The 19,895-nt window shown below is 43.2% G+C and overlaps 1 protein-coding gene across 1 annotated transcript in view; it reads left to right on the forward strand.

Annotated features, from left to right (window-relative positions):
- Nucleotides 1-206: 206 nt before the first annotated feature.
- Nucleotides 207-19,895, forward strand: part of CPNE4 (copine 4) — a gene marked incomplete at its 3' end in the record, with an annotated part of 591,787 nt that continues 572,098 nt past the window's right edge. Inside the window, exon 1 of the mRNA XM_082839801.1 lies at nt 207-274. Coding sequence (XP_082695927.1) covers nt 222-274 — 53 coding nt within the window. The 5' untranslated portion in view covers nt 207-221. The remainder of the gene's footprint in view (nt 275-19,895) is intronic.

A 19,895-nucleotide genomic window follows, 5' to 3' on the forward strand; every position in this document is an offset into this window, starting at 1 on the left:
TTTCTTCCCTTTCATTCCCTGGCTCCATTCCAGTATTGCACTTGTCACACTGATGGGAGGGGTGCCTTTCATATTGGCATAGGACAGTGAGCGGATGCCTCCCCTTATGTTATCAAACAGACACCCGGCAAGTGGATCTGCCCAGAGCTGGAGGCTCCTTTGCGGCTTGGGAATGCCAGTGGCGCCGTGACCCTGTAGCTTGACTTTAGATCATTTTGACCATGGCTGTAGAGCCCAGCGGCTCAGAATCCATGAAGAGGAGAGTTGGAAGGAGGTAAGTGATACAGATCAGGGGGTTCTGAGGTCACAGTTGTTAAAGGGACTCTGGCTGGTGAGCAACTTGCTGTGGGGGCAGCGTCTGCTACCCGAGTTCATGAGCTGGTTATAGATCTTCATTTGTAGAGGTGGGCTGTTGGTTCCATGGGAGAGGTGGGAGGAAATTCTTTCTGTGCCTGGCGGAGAGCATCTTTGAATTTACCTTCAGTGTCATACCTTGAGGAAAAAATTCCAAGTTTCTGGCATAAGGCTGCATGTGTGTTCTGCACACTGGCTTGCAGGCGACTGTTTGTTTCTAATTAGGGAGCGGAAGCCTGCTGGCAGAGGAAACCATATTTGTCACAAGTTGTGGTGCTGTCTTCAGTTTGTGTGTTTGTGTCTTTAACACAGGGAGCTAACGATGGTTGTATTGGACTCTCCCTGTGGTTCTGACTCCATTATCTGCTCTGTGTTTCCTGGTTATGTCATTTTAATTGTGCTTTCAGAGCCTGCTTCCATCAACACTCCTGTCCTCCCATTAACTAACTATGTTCCCTGGTCTGGGTATTCTGACGACCCAAACCCTGGGCTTTTTGTAGAGATAATAAAACCTATGTTGGCAGTTGGTGGTGGTCAATAGAGTAGCTTACAGATTGTCTGGAAATAGTACATGATCAGCACACCTTAATTCTTTTTCTCTTACCCATAAAATAAGAGGCTTGCGTTCAATAAGCTCTAAGGTATTTTTAAAAATTTAATAAATGTTTATTGACTACCTGCTAAGTGACACTGCAATGGCATAAGGGTTAAAATCACAAGAGAACAAAACAGACTACCACCTGCCTTCATGGGACCTACATTTCAGAGGACACAATCAACATGCAAAGAAATTCACGATCATTTTCCTTTTTTTTCCCTTCATCTTTGCAAGTTTAATCCAGCTCAAACTTCAGGTTCATCTCCAAGGCTACTTCTTAATTAAACTGGAAAGGAACATTTTCTGACTTAATATGTCCATATTCAGTAAACATATGCTGACTTTGCCTGCCCAGAATCTATCTCCTCTTTTCTTGTAGGAAGACACTGAATTTCCTTTGGGGGAACATCCTGTGTCTCATGCTCAGTTGCGCTGGATCAGGTGGGGCTCCACTTGGGCTCCAGAAGTGCTGCAGAGCACAGTGAACGCTCCCAAACTCTGTGGAAGGCCTGGAGCATTAGGGGAATCCTGTATCCTAAGGCCACAATGACTGGCTTGTGCTTAACCACGTGACCCAAATTTCTCCAATCAAAGTGAATCAAAGGAGCTTCACGGCCTAAGCTGCCTAAGATTCTTTCTAGGGTCCACATTTCATGTTATCCTACTTCAGAAGGTCTTGAGAGGAAAGCTGGGGGAAGAAAAGTGTTAGTAAGTATTTGTTTCTTTCTGAAGTCTCTTCCTTTGTCTCTCAAAGATCTTCCTAATTGCCTCAAAGATCTTCCTAATTGCCTTCCTAAAAGAACCATTAGTGGTGTACCTGTTCCTCATCCTATTACTTCTTCTCTGGCCTTTGAAATTGAGAACTCTGGTTGGAGAAAAGCCCTTGGCTGATAACCTCTTTACATGAAGGAGGTCTTGTTAGATGTGCCTTAAGAAGATGGGGAGGAAGACCCGCCTATGTCCCTGTCTCCTTGTCCACACTGTAGGTAATATCCTCCATGTCATTCCAATGTCAGAGACTGCCTTTTTTGAACCTTATGGATTCTGAAGTCCAATTTGTGGTTCTGACAAATGTGTGGTTCTATGCTGAGAGAATGCAGCTGTCTAGTTTATCTACTGCTGGAGAAACAATCAGGAGCAATTCACAGTATACACCTACAGCGCTCATTTGTTTGAATTCAACTTTTAATAAGTTTGGAAGAGTAAAGCCACACTTCCTTTCTAAAGTGCTTCATAACATGGGGCCGTGGTTACCCCTTACATAGGACAGTGTGTTTGTATTTATTTTTAAACATTGGTGCTCCCCAAGCATTTCTTTATCTTATATCTATTTGTGAAGTGGATGTATTCGGGAAGACATTATGGGATGAAAAAAGCCACAATGTCCATTCATTTATTCATGCACTTATTTACTAAAAAATAATTACCAGGCTCCTTATGACAGGCTCTTTTGTAGACACAGAAGATGCAAAGACGAGCAATCTCGTCACCGTTTTTGGTGGCAGTTGAGCATAGACCCAATAAGTTTTCTGGAATGTGTGCAAAAAGTAGCATCACTCCCACTCCTTTCCAGATATTCTCGCTTTCCCCTGAAGAGGAGGTCCCCAGGTGACGTATCCCCAGGAACCCGGGGTGAGCGACCGGGCCGGGCGGGGAGCCTGGGCTGCGGCCGCCGCCAGCGGGACCCCTCATCCGGGACTCACCCCTGTCCAGGACGCCCTCCCGGCGGGGCGGGGCGGCGCGCTCCGCTCCCTGCTGCCTCCTCCGCCGGGGTCCCCAGGGGGCGCTCGCGCCCAGGCCTCGGAGCCGGCAGCGCGCGGGCGGCGGGGCGCGCGGGTTTCGTCAGAAGGTGGAGGCTCTCGGCGGAGCTGAGGTCCCCAGCTGCCCGGTCGCGCCCCGTTTCCTCCCTCCCGCTCCGCCCCTCTCTCCGGCGCCCCCACTCCTCTCCCCGAGTGACTGAGGGACGAACGGCCCCGTCCTCACCACCCGGCATGGAGTTCGGGTCCCCGCGCAGCCCTCACTTCCCGCTCGGCATCTCTTCCCTCCACGGTCGCTGAGCTGCCCCGGCGCCCGAGCGGAGGGCGGCACGACCCCCTAGGCCGACCGCGGCCCCGCCCACGGCCGCACCGCAGCTGCGCTCTGGTTGGACCCCGACAGCCGAAGCCCAGTCCGCCCTCGGGTCTCCGCGCCAGGTAAGTTGGTCGGGACCCTGCACCGCGTACCGAGGCTGCGGCCGAAGACCAACTTTTGAGGTGCAGGGTCTCGCTCCGACCCGGCGCTGCTGTTTAGGAAGAGCTGCGCGCAGCGTCTTAGTCCAGGGGAACTTTGGTCCCTCCTCTCGCCCCTGCCCTCCGCCCGGCTAGCTCGGCCTGGCGGGGGTGGACAGGGGGCCGACCTGCCAGTCCTGAGCTGAATGAGGAGGGGAGAGGCAGAGTCCCGGCTGGGGTCGCAGCATCCCTCCTCCTGACGGCGGGGAAGCGAGGAGGGAGCGGGGGCTGTGCGGGGTCCCGGGGCTGGACCGCCGCGGTGAGACTCAATCTCTCAGCTTCCTAACCTCCCTATCTCCCTCCCCACCCCATAGGTTCCAATACTATTGAACCGCATCTCGGGCTGTCTAGCTTAAAACTCATCCATAGGTTCGCAGGTTCCTTGATTCAGCCAACTCCCTGTGCGCTCCTTCCTCTATTTGATAAAGTACCACGGGGAGGGGACAGGGATGGGACTGGAGGGACCCCTGAAGCGCTGGCCACAGCCGACTAAAGTGGTCAGGACCGCGCTATCACAGATGCCCAAGGACCCTTAGGGTGGAATTGAGGGGGACAGTTAGGAGGTGGTCCTTGCGGCGTCAAGTGAGTATTGACCACCGTCGGGTGGGGAGCAAGCTGACCCCTGAGAGGTACTGTTAGGAAGATCCGTTTATCCTTCGCCTTGAAGGCCGTGGGTGGGCTTTAAGGCTCCGGTCCCCCCTGCCCCCCCTGCCCCCCCCCCCCGCAGGTCCCACCGCGCCTCAGGCGGCCTTGCAATCCTGGCTTCCATTCCCAGAACTTGCCAGGCTCTGGGAAGAATCCTGGCTGCAGAGATGGTCCCTGGGGGCTCGAGCTTAAGAAGTGCTGCCCCTGGGGCTCCGGAGGTGGACGGAGGAAGGGTGAACGGAGTAGTGGGGTGGGGTAGGGAGATTTTGAGAGACAAACACCCTCCATCCCCACCCCCTGCCCCCTGCAACTGACCCACTGATGCCATAGGATTTCAATGCCTTTGGGAGGAGCTGCTTCTGCTTCTTTACTCCTGTGTTCAGAACTATGCAAAACCAACTCTTCATCCTCTGGCTGCTTTGCCAGGATTTTAACAGCACTACTGTGGTTGTTCTTGGCTCACTTGGTTTTAGGTTCCCTCAACAGCAGTTTTGAGCTGTCCAAGTATTTTAAAGTGCTCTCCTTAAACTGATACTGAACGCTACTCTTTTGGAAAAGCTGCTTTCACTTAGAGGAGATATTCTTTTCTCCCCATTCCTTCCTTCTACTGCCCGCTTAACAATCCCTGTTCTCAAAGACGTTTGTGTTTTATTTTTTACTTTATGTCAAAACGCATTCCCCTCCCCCAAAAAACTTTCCTAGTACACAGGTGTTTCAAATCCATGCCAATGTTTTGTAGTTAGTATACACTGGTTAAGCTGCATAGCAATCCCCCCCAAAAGCCAGAGACAAGCAACAACTTCACTTACTTCATTTGATGCCCTTCAAGTTTAGGAAGGTCCCATTTTTATTACCCAGCAGATAAGACAGAGCTCTGGATGGCTGTGGCTGTGATTAGATAACTTCTGATGTTTTCATTTCCCTTACTGAGCTCCTGCTTCTAGGTTAAATTCATTTTATTGCCGGTCCATTTTTAAAGAAAGACTGACAAAGTCACTCTAATAGATCAGGGGTCTGAGCTCAGAGTAGGTCAAAAGTACTCACATGTAGGGAGGTGGATAAAAATAGAAGGGTTGGCGAGTACAGCCAGGACACCTGTGTTAATCCTGCATACTAATAAAGGCCAGAATCTTCTCATTTATCTCTGGTGGGAAGTTCTGATGGTTTCACAGGATCAAACTCAAACCACATCAAAACTAGGTGATTTCCCCTGAGTGTTACATAAAAGGAAGTATCCCTCCATAGTAGGAGTGGCTGTTGAATCCTGGGCTGTTTTTAATGGTTCAGTGAGAAGAGCTTACCTATGATAGAACCAAAGGTCTCCTAACGTATTACCGTGTGAAAATGCTCATGGACATCAAACCTATACCATTCCTGTGAGTGCTCATCCCAGCATAATTTATTGGGAGCAGTGACCTTCCCAGCATGAGACAAGCACTTTGTTACAGCTTCTGAATATTTCTTTAAAAATAGTTGCTCTGAGATTTGTGCGTTGTTTTTTTAATTGTACTTAAAAGACTTCTGTTTATCTTCAGGTCTCTGGTAGAAACATGGCGTTTTGCTTGAATCCATGGTTTGTCTTAAGGAGACCCTGCTTTTGGAGGTTTTGATTAAAAAGTGCCTTGTACTACAGGGTTTCTTGGTCTGCACGTGGACTTCTGATTTTAAAATACTGCATTTCAGTTAGTAGGAAGCAAAGATGTTATCTGTTTCCAGAGAAGTTTTATGTAGTATTCCAAAAAATAGAGGCTTTGATTCTTCCCATCATCAGATGATTTGAGTCTACCATCATGACTGAAAACCTTTAGATTATACCAATCAGAAGGAATAATCACAGAGGGAAAAACTGGGTTAATGGTGGAATCTTTACTCTCATCTGCATTTGAATCTTTTGGAACCCAGCTGAATGTATTTATATGGTTTGTACCATGCATTTATCTGTCTTCTCTTTACAAATTTTCTGAAATATAATAAAGGCCTGGACCTTTATGGCCACCTTTATTCATGTAAAGAAAGGATTTTTCCATGGAGGTAAACATGTTGGAGATGAGTAGTTAGTATTGTGTATAATCAACGGCCCCCACTGTCAGAGAGGTCTCAACCCAGAACAAAGAAAGAGAAAAGGACTCTGATGGTACCAGACCCACTGATTGGGAGAAAGTCTCTATACCAGTTGGGAAAGTCACTTCATGAATCTTTGTATTTTTTCATCAGAGATGTGACCAGAGGATCTGTCTTTCATGCATTTTGAAGAAGAAAGGGGCTGAATTTATTCTCTGTATTTACTTTTTTTGGTCATGTTAATATTTTAAAAAACAAACAAAAGCCCCTTTGGATCCCTGCAGTAACTGAAAGTCATATTTCCTTGGCAACAGGAGCTAGTACCCTGGAATCACAAAATATCAAGCCAGAAAATTTTAAATGCACTTAAAATAAAATGTCAAATGGTTCAAGACCATCCTATAGTGTATTAGAAGTGACCTGCCAGCATATGATAATAAAGTTCCCTTTAACTTTGCCTTTCTCTTGATTGAATGTAGATGGTAAAGACAGATTACAGAACTTTAGTTTTAGGATGTCCTAAAAATTCTAGAATGGTTTTTCTTTTGAGGGAAGCATGTTATTAAAATTAAGGGGGTTGGAGTGACACATCCTTTCTTTGAGTGAGGTGTTCTTGTGGAGGTTGGGATAAGTCCAAAATCAAGCTCAATCAATGCGTCAGTCAAGATGTGCTGGTTTTCTACGCTATTTGAAATGGACAATATAGAGTAGAACCTCAATCAGCATTAAATTCAGCCAATCTGCTAAAACTTGTGACTGCAGAGTAAAAACCTATGCCTATGTATACTTTCAGTCTTTTCTGTACTAGAAATCTCATTTATGTGGGAGCTTTCTGTTTAGTCTATGAACTACTAAATATTCAATATATATGACATATAGTATATGTTTTCCCTAAGTTAGGAAATGCTGGGAAGTCCTTTCTTTGGCTGCTGTATTCTTGGGAAAGCATCTTGAGAACCAGTAGCTTTTAACTCAGTAAACATTGAAGGCCTGAAGGCAAGTCTTGGAAAGTGGAAGGTGATAAGGATGACTTATTTGGGAAGGTTTATCCTTGTCCTATGATTTTGGTGCACTCCTAGGTGTCGGGGGACCCATCTAAGCTAGCCTGTGGTGGGCTCATCTCTAAACTGTGAACAACAATTTTATCACTTTGACTCTTAGATGCTCAGAACCATAGCCCTCTTGATTACTCCTCTCACTAAGAAACTCAGGTTCCCTGGAGATAATTACTGTGGTGGCACCATGGGCACTGATGACCTTGACTGAGTTGGGGATGATGGTGGGGAGGGGGGCTCCCACCTTCACTGGGAGGAGCAGGCTTGAGTCTTATTATTTTGCTCTCTCGGAGCCAGTGCAATATTTACCCGATAGATGTGATTAAATTTGTACAGAGTCACTGTCTGCAGCCATCCCTGTTAATGTGAATGTTTTGTGAAGAAGAACTTCTCATGCACAGTCCTAGCTTTCTATTTTAAATGTCACAATTGAGTCAATAAAGTAAACAGATTTTATGTGTATCCAGTTAAGGAATCCACAGGGGAATTCCTTTATTCTGTCTTAAATTAAAGGTCCATTCAAAAAGCACAAACTTTCTAAAATGTTTCTTTTCCATCTGGCTCAGAATATCATATTGATAACTTTCTTCTGACTTTGAAAACTAGAACTGCTTCCCCTTGGAAGCATCAGGAGAGAAATACAGTATTTCAGGTTAATTCTAGAAGCAACCTTATCAGGTTTAAGGTGTATTGACTAAAAGACGTTCCTTATGCAAGAGAACCTAAACCTCTGCAGGGCACTTAAAGGAGGAACGAAATCAGGCTGGCGGGTGCCCAAGGCAAGTACAGCCCCCCGCCCCCCCCCCCCCAACTGGGTAGGGAGGCAGGCAGGAAAGGCTGAGAGTTGGCGTTAGAGAGGACAGCCGCTAGAGGGCGCCGGAGCACCAGCGGAGCCCTCGTGCAGCTCCCAGGCCAGACCTCCAGACTTGGAGATGGGGTTGGCAGAACCCCAAGGAGGGTGCCCAGAGAGGAGGGGTTGGTTGCCGAGCGCCTCTGACTCAAATTGCCATGCTTCAGAGAGGGGACAGTGATCCGCCTTCAGCTTCGGATGGGGCACTTCCAACCTGGTCGGGTGGCCCCGTGGCTGGACCCCTGACATGCTGTCTGCAGTCTCACAGCCCTTTGTTTCTCCGGAGGCAGGACTCTGGACCCAGAAATACCTGGCTTGAATCTTGGGCTTTCAGTTTGAAAGGTGCAGGCCTGTGTGAGTGTTGGCCTCTGGAAGACGAGGCTTGTGGTGGTGAATGGGTGAAGTGTAAAAGTGGTATTTTGGTGGGCAGGCTGTGCTCATCCCTGTGCCCTTTCTCTCAAGAGTTCTACCTAAACTTCCTTCTTCCCTTTCCATTTGAGCCTCTTCCTCCTGGTCCCACACCCCTCCCCTCAGCAGAGGGGCCTCACTTATCCATTTGTTGAACAATCACTGATCACAGCCTTTATGCCCAAAGCTGAGTTAGGCACTGGGATCAATTAATGTGGAGTTCCCATGTTTTGAAGCTGCAGCTTGAGGGGCAGATGGAGAATATGAGAGAGAGATGAACAAACCGTGTGGGCTGAGAGATACCGAGATACTGGCTTTGTCTCAGAGACCCTGGGAAATGGTCTCTCAAGTTCTTTACACTCATGTTTTTTCATCTCCCTGTATTTCAAGGAATCGGGTCTATGGAGGGAGGAAAAAGGGGAGGGGTCTCACTCAGCATGTACTTTGGTTTATATGTATATTTAACTGTGCTATTAGAGGTTCTCAAGTCCAATCAACTTGTACTACTGCCCTCTATGTGTTAATTTCATCAATATAATAAGATAAATGCCTATATAGTTGACTTAATTCCATTTTAATAGGAAAATGATTTTTAAAGGAAACATAATAGAAATATAACAACAAAACCCTTACCTCTAAAGGTTGGGTCTGGAAGAACCTAAATCAAGAGTCTGTTTTTAAAATATTGAAAGATGTAGTCAATACAAATATCAACAAAAATTAAAAATAATAAGGACAGCAGAATGGTTAAAAGAAATGCATTATCTTTATCATTAAAGTGGCAGAAAAGTGCTTAATTTATTAATAGGCACTGGGGGCAGAGGATGCCTAATTTGATGTCTTTGTTATATTTGTGCAGTTATTTCAACAAGTAACTTAAAGACAAAGTGGAAAAACGCAGTTTGTGCCTGAGATGGCCACCCTGGGCCAGGTGAGTTAAGTTTACCTGGCCAGGTAGACCGCAGAGCTCCTGAGAAGCCAGTGTTGTTATTCTTCTGCTGGGTACCCCCTTAGCTTCTGTGACTTGATTGATTGTGAATCATGTTGGGGAAAGGCCTGAACAGAGGAAAAGGGTGGAAACAGTTGATTTGGGGAGGAGCTAACAACATTCATCACAGCTCATGGCCTGATTGAATTTTAAAGAGACCGGAAAACAAATACTTCCTATGGAATCAGAGAATGTGAGGGCTGAACAATCTCATAGAATTAGGAACACCCCTTCCCATTTTCCAGATGAGGAAACAGAGGCCCAGCAAGCTGAAATCCCTCACTCAAGCTGCACCCATCTCCACTCCCCACTACGTGCTTTACAAGAGCAGGACTCTTCCTGTCTTTTTCACTGCTGAATCCCAAACAGGGCCAGGCATCTGGCATCTGCTCTAGAAATTTTGGTTGACTCCATGAACAATGCTATTTCTTTCTTTCTCACTCTTATTTAGGATTGTGCCAATAAACCACTAGGCTGTAATATAATTTGATAAAGGTAAGTATTTATTGAGTTTTGTTATGATAAGGGCTTAGCCTTTGAAGGTAAACAGACTAGGATTACATCCTGATTCTGCCACTCAATAGCTGTTTGGCTTTGGGAAAATTACTGAAACTTTCTGAGTTTTATTTCCTCGTTTGTAAAAATGGGGATAAAACTGTATAAGGCAGAGACCTTCAAGAGGGTGGAGGAGTAAGACGTGGAGATTACCTTCCTCCCCTCAAATACATCAGAAATATATCTACATGTGGAACAACTCCTACAGAACACCTACTGAGCAGTGGCAGAAGACGACCTCAGACTTCCCAAAAGGAAAGAAACTCCCCACGTACCTGGGTAGGGAAAAAGAAAAAAGAAAAAACAGAGACTAAAGAATAGGGACAGGACCTGCACCTCTGGGAGGGAACTGTGAAGGAGGAAAAGTTGCCACACTAGGAAGCCTCTTCACTAGCAGAGACTGGGGGTGGATGGGGGGGAAGCTTCGGAGCCACGGAGGAAAGTGCAGCAACAGGGGTGCAGAGGGAAAAGTGGAGAGATTCCCGCACAGAGGATCGGTGCTGACCAGCACTCACCAGCCCGAGAGGCTTGTCTGCCCACCCACTGGGGTTGGTGGGGGCTGTGAGCTGGGCTCTGGCTTCAGAGGTCAGATCCCAGGGAGAGGACTGGGGTTGGCTGCATGAACACAGCCTGAAGGGGGCTAGTGCACCACAGCTAACCAGGAGGGAGTCTGGGAAAAAGTCTGGAACTGCCTAAGAGGCAAGAGACCATTGTTTCGGGGTGCAGGAGGAGAATGGATTCAGAGCACCACCTAAACGAGCTCCAGAGATGGGTGTGAGCCGTGGCTATCAGCACAGACACCAGAGACGTGCATGAAATGCTAAGGCTGCTGCTGCAGCCACCAAGAAGCCTGTTGTTAAGCACAGGTCACTATCCCCTCCAAGGAGCCTATGCAGCCCACCACTGCCAGGGTCCCGTGATCCAGGGACAACTTCCCTGGGAGAACACACGGCATGCCTCAGGCTGTTGCAACATCACGCTGGCCTCTGCCGCCGAAGACTAACCTTGCATTCCGTACCCCTCCATACCCACTGCCTGAGTGAGCCAGAGCCCCCTAATCAGCTGCTTCTTTAACCCCGTCCTGTCTGAACAAAGGAGATGACCTCAGGTGACCTACACGCAGAGGCAAGGCCAAATCCAAAGCTGAACCCTAGGAGCTGTGCGAACAAAGAAGAGAAAGGGAAATTTCTTCCAGCAGCCTCAGGAGCAGTGGATTAAATCTCCACAACCAACTTGATGTACCCTGCATCTGTGGAATACCTGAATAGACAATGAATCATTGCAAAATTGAGGCGGTGGACTTTGGGAGCAAGTGCAGACTTGGGGTTTGCTTTCTGCATCTAATTTGTTTCTGGTTCTGTGTTTATCTTAGTTTAGTATTTAGAGTTTATTATCATTGGTAGATTTGTTTATTGATTTGATTACTCTCTTCCTTTTTTTTATATATATAGATATATTATTTTTTCCTTTTTCACTTTTTGTGAGTGTGTATGTGTATGTTTCTTTGTGTGATTTTGTCTGTATAGCTTTGCTTTCACCATTTGTCCTGTGGTTCAGTCTGTCCTTTATTTTGTTTGTTTTTAGTATAGCTTTTAGCGTTTGTTATCATTGGTGGATTTGTTTTTTGGTTTGGTTGCTCTCTTCTTTCTTTCTTTTTTATTACTTTTTAATTCTTTTTTATTTTTAATAATTATTTTTTATTTTAATAATTTTATCTTATTCTTTCTTTTTTTCCCTCTCATTTCTTCTGAGCTGTGTGGCTGACAGGGTTTTGGTGCTCTGGCCGGGTGTCAGGCCTGTGCCTCTGAGGTGGGAGAGCCGAGTTCAGGACATTGGTCCACCAGAGACCTCCCAACTCCATGTAATATCAAACAGGGAAAGCTCTCACAGAGATCTCCATCTCAACGTGAATACCCAGCTCCACTCACTGACCAGCAAGCTGGAGTGCTGGACACCCTATGCCAAACAACTAGCAAGACAGGAACACAACCCCAGCCATTACCAGAGAGGCTGCCTAAAATCATACTGAGTTAAAAGACACTCCAAAACACACCACTGGACACAGTCCTGCCCACCAGAAAGACAAGATCCAGCCTCATCCACCAGGACCCAGGCACCAGTCTCCTCCACCAGGAAGCCTTCACAACCTTAGCCTGTGGGCAGACACCAAAAACAACTGGTACTACAAACCTGCAGCTTGCAAAAAAGGAGGCCCAAACACAGTAAATTAAGCAAACTCAGAAGACAGAGAAACACACAGCAGGTGATGGAGCAAGGCAAAAACCCACAAGACCAAACAAATGAAGAGGAAATAGGCAGTCTACTTGAAAAACAATTCAGAGTAATGATTGTAAACATGATCCAAAATCTTGGAAATAGAATGGAGAAAATACAAGAAACATTTAACAAGGACCTAGAAGAACTAAAGAGTAAACAAACAATGATGAACAACACAATAAATGAAGTTAAAAATTCTCTAGAAGGAGTCAATAGCAGAATAACTGAGGCAGAAGAACGGATAAGTGACATGGAAGATAAAATAGTAGAAATAACTACTGCGGAGCAGAATAAAGAGAAAAGAATGAAAAGGATTGAGGACAGTCTCAGAGACCTCTGGGGCAACACCAAATGCAGCAATATTCCAATATAGGGGTCCCAGAAGAAGAAGAGTAAAAGAAAGAGACTGAGAAAATATTTGAAGAGATTATAGTTGAAAACTATAGTGGAAAATTTCCTTAATATGGGAAAGGAAAAAGTCAGTCAAGTCCAGGAAGTGCAGACAGTCCCATACAGGATAAATCAAAGGAGAAACACGCCAAGACACATATTAATCAAACTATCAAAAATTAAATACAAAGAAAATGATTAAAAGCAGCAAGGGCAAAACAACAAATAACATATAAGGGAATCCCATAAGGTTAACATCTGATCTTTTAGCAGAAACTCTGCAAGCCAGAAGGGAGTAGCAGGTTATATTTAAAGAGCTTTAAATATTAAAAGGGAAAAACCTACAACCAAGATTACTCTACCCAGCAAGGATCTCATTCAGATTTGACAGAGAAATTAAAATCTTTACAGACAGGCAGAAGCCAAAAGAATTCAGCACCACCAAACCAGCTTTACAACAAATGCTAAAGGAACTTCTCTAGGCAGGAAACACAAGAGAAGGAAAAGACCTACAATAACAAACCCCCCCAAATTAAAATGGTAATAGGAACATGCATATCAATAACTACCTTGAGTGTAAATGGATTAAATGCTCCAACCAAAAGACATAGACTGGCTGAATGGATACAAAAACAAGCCCTGTATATACTGTCTACAAGAGATCCACTTCAGACCTAGGGACACATACAGACTGAAAGCGAGGGGATGGAAAAAGATATTCCATGCAAATGGAAATCAAAAGAAAGCTGAAGTAGCAATTCTCATATCATACAAAATAGACTTTAAAATGAAGACTATTACAAGAGACAAGGACAGTACATAATGATCATGGGATCAATCCAAGAAGATATAACAATTTTAAATATTTATGCACCCAACATAGGAACACCTCAATACATAAGGCAAATGCTAACAGCCATAAAAGGGGAAATCGACAGTAACACAATCATAGTAGGGGACTTTAACACCTAGCTTTCACCAATGGACAGATCATCCAAAATGAAAATAAATAAGGAAACACAGGCTTTAAATAATACATTAAACAAGATAGACTTAATTGATATTTATAGGACATTCCATCCAGAAACAACAGAATACACTTTCATCTCAAGTGCTCATGGAACATTCTCTAGGATAGATCCTATCTTGGGCCACAAATCAAGCCTTGGTAAATTTAAGAAAGTTGAAATCATATCAAGCATCTTTTCTGAACACAGTGCTATGAGACTAGATATCAATTACAGAAAAAAATCTGTAAAAAGTACAAACACATGGAGGCTAAACAGTACACTACTAAATAACCAAGAGATCACTGAAGAAATCAAAGAGGAAATCACAAATACCTAAAAACAAATGACAATGAAAACATGACAACCCAAATCCCATGGGATGCAGCAAAAGCAGTTCTAAGAGGAAAGTTATAGCAATGCAATTCTACCTCAAGAAACAAGAAACATCTCAAATAAACAACCTAACCTTACACTTAAAACAGTTAGAGAAAGAAAAAAAAAAACCCCAAAGTTAGCAGAAGGAAAGTAATCATAAAGATCAGACAAGAAATGAATGAAAAAGAAATGAAGGAAATGATAGCAAAGATCAATAAAACTAAAAACTGGTTCTTTAAGAAGATAAACAAAATTGATAAACCATTAGCCAGACTCATCAACAAAAAAAGAGAGAAGACTCAAATCAGTAGAATTAGAAATGAAAAACGAGAGGTAACAGCTGACACTGCAGAAATACAAAAGATCATGAGAGATTACTGCAAGCAACTCTATGCTAATAAAATGGACAACCTGGAAGAAATGGACAAATTCTTAGAAAAGCACAACTTTCTGAGACTGAACCAGGAAGAAATAGAAAATATAAGCAGACCAATCACAGGCACTGAAATTGAAACTGTGATTAAAACTCTTCCAACAAACAAAAGCCCAGGACCCGATGGCTTCACAGGTGAATTCTATCAAACATTTAGAGAAGGGCTAACATCTGTCCTTCTCAAACTCTTCCAAAATATAGCAGAGGGAGGCACACTCCCAAACTCATTCTATGAGGTCACAATCACCCTGATACCAAAACCAGACAAAAATGTCACAAAGAAAGAAAACTACCGGCCAATATCACTGATGAACATAGATGCAAAAATCCTCAACAAAATACTAGCAAACAGAATCCAACAGCACATTAAAAGGATCATACACCATGATCAAGTGGGGTTTATTCCAGGAATGCAAGGATTCTTCAATATATGCAAATCAATTAATGTGAGAAACCATATTAACAAATTGAAGGAGAAAAACCATATGATCATCTCAGTAGATAAATAGATGCAGAAAAAGCTTTCAACAAAATTCAACACAGATTTTTGATAAAAATCCTCCAGAAAGTAGGTATAGAGGAAACTTACCTCAACATAATAAAGGCCATATATGACAAGCCCACGGCCAACATCATTCTCAATGGTGAAAAACTGAAATCATTTCCTGTACAATCAGGAAGAAGGGAAGTTTGCCCAATCTCACCACTGTTATTCAACATAGTTTTGGAAGCTTTAGCCACAGCAATCACAGAAAAAAAGGAAATAAAAGGAATAGAAATTGGAAAAGAAGAAGTAAAACTGTCACTGTTTGCAGATGACATGATACTATGCATAGAGAATCCTAAAGATGCTACCAGAAAACTACTAGAGCTAATCAATGAATTTGGTAAAGTAGCAGGATAAAAATTTAATGCACAGATATCTCTTGCATTCTTATACACTAATTATGAAAAATCTGAAAGAGAAATTATGGAAACACTCCTATTTACCACTGCAACAAAAGGAATAAAACACCTAGAAATAAACTACCTAAGTAGACAAAAGACCTCTATGCAGAAAACTATAAGACACTGATGAAAGAAATTGAAGATGATACAAACAGATGGAGAGATAGACCATGTTCTTGGACTGGAAGAATCAACATTGTGAAAATCACTTTACTACCCAAAGCAATCTACAGATTCAGTGCAGTACCTATCAAACTACCACTGGCATTTTTCACAGAACTAGAACAAAAAATTTTTATTGAAACACAAAGGACCCCATATAGCCAAGCAATATTGAGAAAGAAAAACTGCGCTGGAGAAATCAGCCTCCCAGACTTCAGACTATACTACAAAGCTACAGTAAACAAGATGGTATGGTACTGGTACAAAAACAGAAATATAGGTCAATGGAACAGGATAGAAAGCCCAGAGAGAGATAAACCCATGCACCTATGGTCACCTTATTTTTGATAAAAGAGGCAAGAATATACAATGGAGAAAGGACAGGCTCTTCAATAAGTGGTGCTGGGAAAACTGGACAGCTACATGTAAAAGAATGAAATTAGAACACTCCCTAGTGCCATACACAAAAATAAACTCAAAATGGATTAAAGACCTAAATGTAAGGCCAGGTACTATAAAATTCTTAGAGGAAAACATAGGCAGAACACTCTGTGACATAAATCACAGCAAGATCCTTTTTGACCCACTTCCTAGGGAAATGGAAATAAAAAGAAAAATAAACAAATGGGACTTAAGGAAACTTAGAAGTTTGCACAGCAAAGGAAAACATAAGAAGAAAAGACAACCCTCAAAATGGGATAAGGTATTTGCAAATGAAGCAACTGACAAAGGATTAATCTCCAAAATTTATAAGCAGCTCAATATCAAAAAAAAAAAACAACCAAAAAACCCCAATCCCAAAATGGGCTGAAGAACTAAAGAGACACTTCTCCAAAAAAGATATACAGGTAGACAACAAACACATGAAAGAATGCTCAACATCACTAATCATTAGAGAAATGCAAATCAAATCTACAATGATGTATCACCTCACACCAGTCAGAATGGCTGTCATCAAAAAATCTACAAACAATAGATGGTGGAATGGGTGTGGAGAAAAGGGAACCCTCTTGCACTGTTAGTGGGAATGTAAATTGATACAGCCACTATGGAGAACAATATGGAGGTTCCTTAAAAAACTAAAAATAGAACTACCATACAACCCCGCAACCCCACTGCTCGGCATACCTGGAGAAAGCCATAATTCAAAACGAGTCATGTACCACAATGTCATTGCAGCTCTATTTACAACAGCCAGGACATGGAATCAACCTAAGTGTCCATTGACAGATGAATGGATAAAGAAGATGTGGCACATATATACGATGGAATATTACTCAGCTATAAAAAGAAACTAAATTGAATTATTTGTAGTGAGGTTGATGGACCTAGAATCTGTCATACAGAGTGAAGTAATTCAGAAAGAGAAAAACAAATACCATATGCTAACACATATATATGGAATCTAAAAAAAAAAGTTCTGAAAAACCTAGGGGCAGGACAGGAATAAAGATGCAGACGTAGAGAATGGACTTGAGGACCCAGGGAGGAGGAAGGGTAAGCTGGGACGAAGTGAGAGAGTGGCATCTACATATATACACTACCAAATTTAAAATAGATAGCTATTGGGCAGCAGCCACATAGCACAGGGAGATCATCTCTGTGCTTTGTGACCACCTAGAAGGATGGGATAGGGAGGGTGGGAGGGAGATGCAAGAGGGAGGAGATATTGGGATATATGTGTATGTATAGCTGATTTGTTTTGTTTAAAGCAGAAACCAACACACCATTGTAAAGCAATTATACTCCAGTAAAGATGTTGGGAAAAAAAACTGTATAAGACCGCCGAGGACCTGTATTAAGTGTTGGTCTTTCTCACTCTTCCACTTCTGCTCTCCATTCTTCCTAGAGAAGATGTTAAAGGGGGTATAGTACTTTTTAAATAGGGGGTTTAATTTATTTCGGATAATACACATCCTTCAGAAAAGATTATTCCATTATAGAAATGTAAGCACATGAAATCACTACAAATACGTATTTTATGGGTTAGATATTATTAGTTCTACTTTATAAATAATTGAGCATGCCAAAGTACTGGCAACTGGATAGGAAGAGGACTCAAACCTAGGGTGCCCCACCCCCCAGTTTCAAGACCACAGAATTTTTTTCTTTTGTTTATATTCTTTTTCATTATGGTTTAGGATATTCATAGGATATTGAATATATTACCCTGTGCTATACAGTAGTACCTTGTTGTCTATCCATCCTATATATAATCGTTTCCATCTGCTAATCCCAAACTCTCAATCTATCCCTCCACACCCCCTCACCCTTGGCAACCACAAGTCTGTTCTCTATGTTTGTGAGTCTGTTTCTGTCTCATAGATAAGTTCACTTGTATCGTATTTCAGATTCCACATATAAGTGATATCATATGATATTTGTCTTTCTTTGTCTTACTTCACTTCATATGATAATCCCTAGGTCCATTCATGTTGCTGCAAATGGCATTATTTCCATCCTTTTCACATCTTCTTTATCCATTCATCTGTCGATGGACATTTAGGTTGTTTCCATGTCTTGACTATTGTGAATAGTGCTGCTATGAACATTGGGGTGCATGTATCTTTTCGAATTGGAGTTTTCTCTGGATATATACCCAGGAGTGGGATTGCTGGATCATATGTCAACTCTATTTTTAGTTTTTTCAGGAACCTCTATACTGCTCTCCGTAGAGGCTGCACCAATTTACATTCCCACCAACAGTGTAGGAGGGTTCAGCCTGGGCGTTTTTTTCAAATCCGTGTTTCATATGGTCTTTATTTCTCATCCATCCTTCCGTGTCTGCCTCTCTCAAGAAGGCTCAGATCCTCCATTTTCACACCCTCCTGGCTGACTGTGCTTTAGCTCCTGCTGTGTAACATTGGTGTGCATGGGTGTTCCTGATTCCCCAGTGGATCACAAGTTTTGCCAGGTAGTGGCTGTATCATACGCTGCTTGCTGTAACCCCAGAGTGATTAGAACTTTCTGGTACATAAGGTGCTCTCTCTGTCCCCCGTGTGTGTACCCGTCCCCTTATCTTACATCCTGCATCTGAGTCAGGTTTGTGGGTGACTACAGTGTACATTTAACTTCCTCAAAATCAACTCTACACCCTTGATCACTTGTTAAAAATACTCATATTACATTTGGATGGTTTGTTTTCTATAATATAATCTAAATTAATGTGTGACGTTATACAGATATATTACTGTATGATGTTGTATATGTAATGTAATATGTATTGTACTTGGCGAACAATTTATGGGATTTTTTTCAAAGATCATTTTGACTATGTGTGAGTTTTACTCTATGCATTAACTTTGAATCATAGCCCTTACCTACAATGTGCTACATTATAATTGTAAGGCCATGCTTTGTGTTGTGTGTGGTTAGGTAGAATTATTAGTGAGTGGCATACATTTTGAGTCAGGCGTCCCTGGGTCTGAATTTCAGCTCTGCTTAATCTCTTGAAGCTCAATTTCCACAGATGTAAAATGAAAATAACTTGAGAGCCTGTGCCCGGGGATGGCTGTGAGCCTCAGAATATACATGCACCCTAAGTACTCATCGTATTGTGGGCACATGGAAAGTCCTCAGGTTGTCACTGTTGTTGGCTGGTGGCATCCCTCAAAGGTTAGCACTTAGGAGTAATTACCCTAATGGTAGTAGTTTGCTGTGTTGCAAGCGAGTTGTGAAAACTAGAAGGAGTGTGTTTATGAAGGTATTATAAAGACTAGCAATAAATCATTTACTGTCCTTCCCTGTCTCCCCTGTTCCCACCCACAAATTTTATTCCTGGTTGCAAAGATAACTCAAGGGTTATGCTGGGGTTTCTCTAAGATAAAATTTCCTCTGTTCCTGCTGATTCCAGATTTATTTCAGATGCAAAGTATGTTTAGCACTGGCCCCCAGATACACAGCCAGAATACAAAATCAATCACTCTGCTCTGCAAGTGGAGCAACAGACATTTATTGTATTTATATATCTCCTATCTTTGTCCGAAAAAGATTCTGGTAGCCAGCAATAGACAACATATTGGGTACATTCTACTGTCAAAGTCCAAAATGCTACTAGCACAAAATCTTCTTATTTATTTATTTGTGGTACACGGGCCTCTCACTGCTGTGGCCTCTCCCGTTGCGGAGCACAGGCTCTGGACGCGCAGGCTCAGCGGCCATGGCTCACGGGCCCAGCCATTCCACGGCATGTGGGCTCTTCCCGGACTGGGGCACGAACCCATGTCCCCTGCATCGGCAGGTGGACTCTCAACCACTGTGCCACCAGGGAAGCCCCAAAATATTATTTTTTTTTCAGGGAGGCCCCCATTCATATTGTAAAGCCATGGTTCTCACACTGGAACACGAATCAGAAATCTCCTGGAGGTTTTTTGTTACAACACAGTTCAATGGGCCTCACAACCAGAGTTTCTGGTTCGGTGGGTCTAGTGTTAGAGTCAAATAATTTGTATCTCTGACAGCTTCCCAGGTGATGTTGATGCTGCTGGTTTGGGAACCACACTTTGAGAACTAATGCCTT

The sequence above is a fragment of the Leucopleurus acutus genome, assembly GCF_964270905.1.
Source record: "Leucopleurus acutus genome assembly, chromosome: 5".
NCBI lineage: Eukaryota > Metazoa > Chordata > Mammalia > Artiodactyla > Delphinidae > Leucopleurus > Leucopleurus acutus.